Here is an 8654-nt window from a genome sequence, read left to right as displayed (position 1 = left end):
ATAAGTCTGGCTCCCCACATGGGTTTCCTCACGTTTATCAAGTCCGGATTACCTACCGTATGTGTTGTCTCATGAGATGGAAACCCCTATGTTTAATAAGTTGGGGTTTCTAGAAGAAATCTCCTTGACCCTTAACTATGTGCCCACATAGGACTCTAGTTTAGTGGATCCACGTAGATAGCTATCTACGAATGGTTACACCTTAGGCAAGTCTTAACCCTCTCTTTTCGGTGTGGGAGCAGAACACTGGATTCCATGTAGCTCTCATGGTCTATGTCGGTTATTGCAATATTTCCCTAATGTAAAAGTAAATGAAAGTATGAAAGGTGTGAACTCTTACTAGGGCTTTATGTTCCCTAATGTAAAAGTAAATGAAGGTATGAAATGTGTGAAATCTTACTAGGGCTTTATGTTCCCTAATGTAAAACTCTTACTATGACTTATGTATGTTGAAGGTTGTAGTAGTGTTCTCTTATGATTATGATTATTATGACTTATGTATGTTGAAGCTATGTTATGTATGATCATTATGAATGTGATAAGTTATGATGAAATATGATCCTATGAATGTATGCATGAAGTAGGTTGCTTAATGTGATACTTCGCTTTGAATAGGGTTATGGGGTTCTATTCTTTGCATTGCACTAGTATTGCTTGGGTTGTCTACATGTTGGGATGATATTATGTTGGTTTGGACTATGATACTTAACTTGTATGCATATTGGATTTACTTGGAAAAAAACATGTTTTGAATAAAATGTCCTTTTATGGATGTTTCAATGGTTTTTATGCATAGTAGCCATACTTAGTACGTGTGTTGTACTAACCCATATCTTCTCCCTTTTCCCAAACATTTAGGTTCGGGCCGTTGAGGATTCAAGCTTACTTCTCAAGACACTTGGAGTTGCTTCCCCAAGTTGGTGAGTCCTCAAGTCCGAGGACAAGACCTTATGATCTAGCTTCTATGTTTAGTTATTTGCTTATGTTGAAAGACATTGCTGTACTTCCTATTTGCAAGACTTCTTATTGATGTAAGGGCTAAGTCCCATTTTCGATACTTCTATGTCTAGATGGTGCATTGTGACGAAGTTAGATTCTATTTTTCGTATATGAAGTGAAGTTGAACTTCCAAAGTAAAAGTTTTAAATTTTCCGTGATTTTATTCTATGATACATGTTATGACGAATGCTAAGGAATTTTATAAGACCTCTTCGAGGTCAAATACGCCGGTAACGACTAGGGGGTGCTCTCCGATCGTTACATGGGACCTCCCCGAAACTAGTAGCCTTATCAGACGAGGTAACTTGGTCGTGTGAACTTGTGCCTGTGGCGGATCCAGAAGCAGACCCTGCAGCAGTGGTGGACTCAGAACAAGAAACAGACCCATTCGGTGACTTGATCAATGTATCCTCCTCATCAGACTTCAGAAGCAGTGACTACATCGGGTACCACCTTCTTGGATTGATTCCTAGTAGCCCGGGGTGCTATGGGTGATCCTCCCAGTGGGGGGAACATATTCGGGGTCTTTCTCCACATCCGTGTCTTGGTCAATCAGTTTGTGGGTTGGTGTCGTTGATTTGGACATACGCTTGACGGTTATAGCTTTCTTCGGCGCCATGATATATGTGGAGGGAGAATAGTACTAATATAACCTAAAAACACTCTCGGAAAAATAATGACCTAGACGAAAATTTAAAAAAAATTCAAACAATGGCTTCAATGGCACCTATGGTGGGTACGTGTGGTCCGTAGGTTGACCTAATGTCCTTGGATCCCCTCCGAGGTCAGAAATCCCAAAAATGTGGACTCTGATGGGAACCACGGATGTGCAGAACGGTCCGTAGATTGACTTACAGACCATAGTCCACCTCCGTGGTTCCATACTTAGTGGAATTGCTTTGTGCCACAGATCGCGGACCTGATCTACGGTCCATAAACTGATCTACGGTCCGTAGACGGGGTCTCGTGGATCCAGCCTGTGCAAGGTATCAGACACTCCTCACTTTGAATTTTTTTTTATCAATTCAAATCATTGACTTTAGCCTAATCATGCATTTCAACATAATTTGTGCTAGTTTTTCATTCCAAGGGTTCCAATTAATCAATTTTCAATAGGTATTGCATACGAGGCTAGGAACCCTAAGTTGAAACTTACATTTAGACTCTGATTACACTGCTTTTACACATTGCAAAGACAACACAATCACAATCTATCGTTCCAAGGGTGTTTTTAATTTAAGTTTAGCATGCAATTTCATACAACAACTACCCAAGGTCAAGAGCCACTTCGTGACTTTCTATAACAACAATAAACTGGAATTCAAAGTAAAGGGAAAGTCGATTACCATACAAGCAAAGGAAATGCGTGATTGTGTGATGACTCTAGACTTCCAACAACTTCTAACTCGCCTTTCGTATCCAACCTAGACCGAAGCCTCTGGGAATTGGGAATTAAGAGATTTGGGAGAGATGCGAGTGAATTGGGAATATGGGAGGATGAATATGGAGTAATTAGTGGGGGAATGGTAGTAATATGGAGGGATTTTAAGATTTTGAGGGGTTTGGAAAGGTTGGTAGGAAAAATTGGGAAGTGGAAAATGATTTGTAAAAGGGGGTTATTATTTAAAAGAGGTCTTGGTCGGGTAAGGCAAACCTAGGTTTGGACCCACGAGACCCTGTCTACGGTTCGTGGGTCGACCTATGGTTCGTAAATGGGGTCCGTAGGTCACTTTTACACTTAGAAAATTAAGAAGTCTTACCTGGGATCTACGGACAACATTCACGGTACGTGGAATGAACCACAGACCGTCGATTGGGTCCATAGACCTCTGCAACAGACATTTTATACAGATTTTCTCTTTTCGCCCTTGCACATGTAGCAACCGTTAGGCCTTTCTTTTTAAATTTTCTGGTCACTTTTTAGACACGGACCCTATGCTATATCTAGCCAACACTAAAACAAAAATAAAACACCTATCTAATGGAATACAAAAAAACATATAAGCAAAGAGAACTACCAAACCGAAAATAAAAATTTATAGTTGGCTAGATTGTACATCTTGGGTTGCCTCCCAAGCAGCGCTTGATTTAACGTCGCGACACGACACATGCCTCTTGATTACTCAGACTTCATCAAGATAGTAGGCCTCAACAACTTCTTGCACACTTTCTGCGTTTCCCAAATAGACCTTGATCCTTTGCCCATTTACCTTGAACCTTGTCCCCTCACTGTTTTCAAGCTCTACCGCTCCATGTGGGAGCACTTGTGTGACTAAAAAATTCCCGGTCCACTTCGACTTGATGTTGCCCAGAAAAAACGCAATCTAGAGTTAAATAGAAGCACAAGATCACCCACAACAAATTCTCGCTTTTCAATCCTTTAATCATGATACTTCTTCATCTTCTCCTTGTATGAGGCTAAACTTTCATAAGCTCTTAGGAGAAACTCATCAAGAACGTTCTAGTCACTCATTCTCTGATTTGATGAGGCGCCCCAGTCTTAAATTTAGCTTCTTTAACTCCCACATAGCCTTATGTTCTAGCTCTACCGGCAAATGAAAAGACTTCCCATATACAAGTTTGTAGGGGGACATACCTATGGGAGTTGAATGCGGTCCGATGGGCCCATAGAGTATCATCAAGCTTCCTTGACCAATCTGTTCTATTAGCATTCACAGTCTTTGCCAAAATCTGGTTAATCTCTTTGTTGGACACTTCAACTTACCCACTAGATTGCGGATGGTATGGGGTGGCTACATTATGGCAGACACCATATTTCTCAAGTAACGCCTTGAACAACTTATTACAAAAGTGGGAACCTCCATCGCTGATAATCGCCCTAGGTGTACCAAATCCGGAGTAGATATTCCTTTTCAAGAATGCGGTGACAGTCTTACCTTTATTGTTGGAGAGCACGATTTCCTCCACCCACTTCGACACATAATCAACCGCAACAAGAATATACTTCATCCCATGTGAACTCACAAATCGACCTATAAAATCAATGCCCAATACATCAAACAACGCTATCATCAATATAGGATTCATAGGAAACCCTTGACTCTTTGAAATTCCTCCTTCTCTTTGGCAACGGTCATAGGACTTGGCGAAATCATGAGCATCTTGGTGGATGGTCGGCCAATAATACCCAGACTGCAAAATTTTATACGCACTCTGAATACCACTTTGATGCCCACCAACAGGCAATGAATGGCACACCTTTAGTATACTCAACATCTCGACTTTGGGCACACAATGATGAATAATCCCATTAGCACAACTACAATACAAGTAAGGCTCATCCCAAAAGATCTTCTTCACGTCATGCACAAACTTTTTCCTTGGAGAAAAGACAAATTCAATGGCACCAGAACACTTGTAAAGTAGTTAGCAAAGTGTGCGAAACAAGGAATCAGATCATGAGAAGCGGCCAATATCTATTCATCTGGAAAAGCATCGTTAATTTCAGCCCTATCACCAAGCTTGAGCATAACTTCTTTCTCCAATCTAGACAAGTGATCGGCAACCTGATTTTTTGTCCCTTTCCTGTCTTTCACCACAAAGCCAAATTCTTGCAACAATAAAACCCATCTAATTAACCTCAGTTTTGCATCCTTCTTATCCATCAAATACCTCAATGCAGAATAGTCAGCATGCAGATTTACTTGGTACCAAGCAAGTAGGATCAAAATTTCTCGAATGCGAAAACTACTACAAGAAGCTCATGTTTAGTCACTGTATAATTTTCTTGAGCCACATTTAGAGCTTTGTTAGCATAGTAATAAGATGTAGAATCTTCTCTCGCCTTTGGCCCAATACCACACCAAGTGCCACTCCACTCGCATCACACATTAACTCAAGCGGTTGTCCCCAATCCGGTTAAATAATTATAGGTGCAACAACTAACTTCTCCTTCAACTCTCTGAATGCCCTCAGACAAGAATCATCAAAATCAAACTTATACTCCTTTTCAAGCAGTTTGCACAATAGATGTGCAATTTTGGAGAAATACTTGATGAACCTCCTATAGAAACCTACATGCCCAAGGAAACTTCTAACACCTTTAACAGAGATAGGTGGTGAAAGCTTTTCTATTACCTAAACTTTCTCTCTATCAACCTCAATACCCTTCTTAGAAATCCGATGACCCAGAACTATACCTTCTTTCACCATGAAGTGGCACTTCTCCCTGTTGAGCACAAGATTGCACTCTTAACACCTTTTAAGCACCTCGGCCAAATGGTCCAGACACCGATCAAAAGAGTCACCTACCACAGAGAAATCATCCATAAATACCTCAATAGTGTCCTCCACCATATCAGAAAATATCGACATCATACAACACTGGAAAGGCGAACGATCATTACACAACCCAAATGGCATCCGTTTGAAGACGAAAGTCCCATAAGGGCAAGTGAAGCTGGTCTTCTCTTTGTCTTTCAGAGCTATAGAAATATGATTGTAGCTCGAATAACCATCAAGAAAGCAATACCAACCCTTACCAGCAAGTCGATCCACCATTTGATCCATGAACGACATAGGGAAGTGGTCCTTTTCTGTCCAAGCATTCAATTTCCGATAGTCCATACGGACTCTCCATCCGGACTCTTCATCCGGTCACGACCCGCATCGAAACAAGCTCGTTTCTCTCATTAGGTACCACAGTAATCCCACCTTTCTTGGGTAAACACTGAACATGACACACCCAACTACTATCTGCATTGGGATAAATAACAGCATCCTACCACTTTATGATTTCCTTCTTAAGTACCTCTTGTATAGGCGGATTTAGTCTTCTCTGTTTCTCAATACTAGGCTTGTGATCCGGCATGAGTTGAATTTTATGAGAACAAATACCAGGAGGAATCCTAATAATGTCTGCAATAGTCCACCCCATAGCTCGCTTGAACCTCTTTAACACGGAAACCAATGCCTCAGCCTGTGCCACATTCAAATACTTCGTAATGATGACCGGTAAAGTACCATCTCTCCCCAAGAATACATATCTTAAATGTGATGGTAGAGCCTTAAGCTCCAATTTCAGTGCATCCTCAAAAGACGATCTAGCAGGTGGAGAGTTGTGATTCTTCATGTCTAACTCCAATCTCTTTGGTTTTGAACGAAATTCAAACCTATCAAGTGCGGCGAACAATTCATCATTGTCTTCAATACCATCACCATCAATGTTCATCATTACCGCTGCTAGGGCATCAATACCCAACCTTTCTTCAATAGGCACCTCAGAACCACTCTCTACAATGTATGTCACCATAGATACTAATTTGAGCTCACAACTCTACTTTATGGACCTAGAGATATTGAAAGTTGACGCTTCATTATTCAATTGAAACTTGATCTACCCTTTCTCCACATCAACCGAAGCACATCTAGTGGCTAGGAATGGTCTCCCAAGGATAATGGGAACCTCAAAATCAATATCACAATGCAGTAGCACAAAATTCGTCGGAACGATAAAACACGCCACTTTCACTAGTACATTTTGGAGCATACCAATGGGCTTCTTCACATTTCTATAGGCCATAAGCAGTTGCATCGCAGTTGGTTTTGGATCCCTTAAACCCAACTTCTTGTAAATTGACAATGGCATCAAATTGATACTAGCACCCAAATCACACAATGCCTTTGCAAAATGTAGCAACCTAATAGTACAACGAATACTGAAAGCACCAGGATCCTCCTTCTTCTGCACAAGGGACCATGTAGCAATAGCACTACAATGTTGCAACTTATCATCATATTTAAAACTCACGACCCGCTTTTTAGTTACTAAATCCTTCATAAACTTTGCATACCTAGGCATTTGCTCCAAAATTTCTATCAACGACACATTGATGGAAAGGTTCTTCAACATACTAATAAACCTGCTGTATTTTCCTTCTTTAGACATCTTCACTAACCTCTGTGGGAAAGGAGGTGGAGGTGTAGACATGAGAACAACTTTCTGAGTTATCTCCACTTCCTTCTCTGTTGCATTCTCGGGCTCTTCATTTACCTCAATCACATCATCATCTTTACTAGCCTCAACTTCAACCCCAGACGACATCGGTGCATTAATGGTCTGCTTACCTCCTCTAGTAGTGACTAACATACAATGCCCATCATTCTTTGGATTTTGGATGGTGTTGCTAGGAAGTGTGCCAAGTTGATGTGGGTTCACTGTAGTCGACAACTGAGTAATCTGTAGCTCAAGATGCTTGATCGACACTGAATGGGCATCAACTTTTGACCAATACCAGACAAGTCATTTCGCATCTCCTTCACATTCTCATCAGTCGCATCAAACCTCTTCATCATCTTCAGCATCACATCCTCAATACGTGACATATTACCTCCAGCTTCCCTATTATCATATTCTCGATTTTAAAAAGGGACATAAGGCCCAACCCGATCATTTTTGTTGCCATATTTGTTCCGATTGTAGTTGTTGTCACGATTGTAGTTCCCATCCCGAACATATTTAACCTATCGATTGTAGTTTCCATAGTTCCAACCTTGGTTTCCTTGACCCTGGCACCAATTAGTCGTATTGGAATCTTGGGCGTTGGGTCGAAAACCCCCCGTCTGATCATTCACCGCATAAGTATCCTCTTGATAGTAACTAATGAGTCCACAAATTGGACTCATTTAGGGTTACATTTTAATAGAAATTGTGTCCTCGAATGCTTATTTTATCTGAATACCTGATAAAAACCTTTAAGTTTCATGTATTTCAAGATTTGGTGGAAACATGGACTCTTAGGTGCAAAAAGGAACAAAAAGGCTAAAAGGAATGAAGAAGTTGAAACATGAGCATCGCCAAGCACGCTTGACGATTCGCTGAAGGGACGCACTTTGCCCTTTGTTCGAGTACACAAAGCCCTGAAGGTGTGTTGCCAAATAGTTCCACGAAGCAGAACTATGTCACCCAACGATGCTGAAGGCTAGTGTAAGATGGCAACAAACTATACCAAAGGGCGAATCACCGAGTTAATCAGTGATTCCGACTAACCTCGTCGAATGATCCGCCAACACTAATTTTTGAATCTATAAAAACTAAACTCTTTATTAATTTTTTGGGAGTCGAACATTTATTTTAATTTTCACAATAGAATAGTACTTTATGCTCTAAGTGAGAGGGTTTTGGAGACTTGAAGTAGAAGAGAGTTTTCATCTTCAAGATTTGGAATTGGGTCTCTTCGATTCTTCATTTTTGGCCTGTAACAAGACTTAAATCCTCATACCCATTTGAATGCAAACTCATTTACGTATAAATTTCTATCTCTTGATATGTGGCTAAAAACCCCAATTCTTGGGGTGTGATTTAGCGAATATGGGTTAAGATATTTGTTAGGTCATGCTTGCTGAAAGTTTATTCGTAGTTTAATTGTGATTTCGTTTAGTGGTTGTGTATGAATTTAATGAATTTGTAGTTGCAAATATAAGTTTATTTATGTGTTTTCGACTTGCTCGAGAGAGAGGCCTAAGAAGTTGGTCGACATGAGGTTCAACCCGAGTGAGTGAGCCCAGTCCTATATCCTAACACTCAGCTCGAGAGAGTGAGTGGGGTAAGGCGTAGGTTGGCCTTCATGCGGCAAGTGGGTTTCTGAGAGGAACCTATTTGAAACGGGGTAACTTGCTCGAGAGAGAACTTATTT

At 40.7% G+C, this 8654-nt stretch overlaps 1 protein-coding gene across 1 annotated transcript; it reads right to left on the bottom strand.

The window, feature by feature from the left end:
• Nucleotides 1–6355: 6355 nt before the first annotated feature.
• LOC125877455 (uncharacterized) lies at nucleotides 6356–7063 on the bottom strand. The gene is made up of 2 exons (XM_049558744.1): nucleotides 6788–7063; nucleotides 6356–6703 (listed from the first exon to the last, which is right to left on the bottom strand). Exons 1-2 carry the CDS (start codon nucleotides 7061–7063, stop codon nucleotides 6356–6358), a joined length of 624 nt encoding a protein of 207 aa, XP_049414701.1.
• Nucleotides 7064–8654: the final 1591 nt, after the last annotated feature.

Source organism: Solanum stenotomum, chromosome 9, assembly GCF_019186545.1.
Source record: "Solanum stenotomum isolate F172 chromosome 9, ASM1918654v1, whole genome shotgun sequence".
In the NCBI taxonomy this organism is placed as follows: domain Eukaryota; kingdom Viridiplantae; phylum Streptophyta; class Magnoliopsida; order Solanales; family Solanaceae; genus Solanum; species Solanum stenotomum.
The sequence above is the reverse complement of the archived record's forward strand: the minus strand, read 5'-3'. Positions and strand labels throughout refer to the sequence as shown.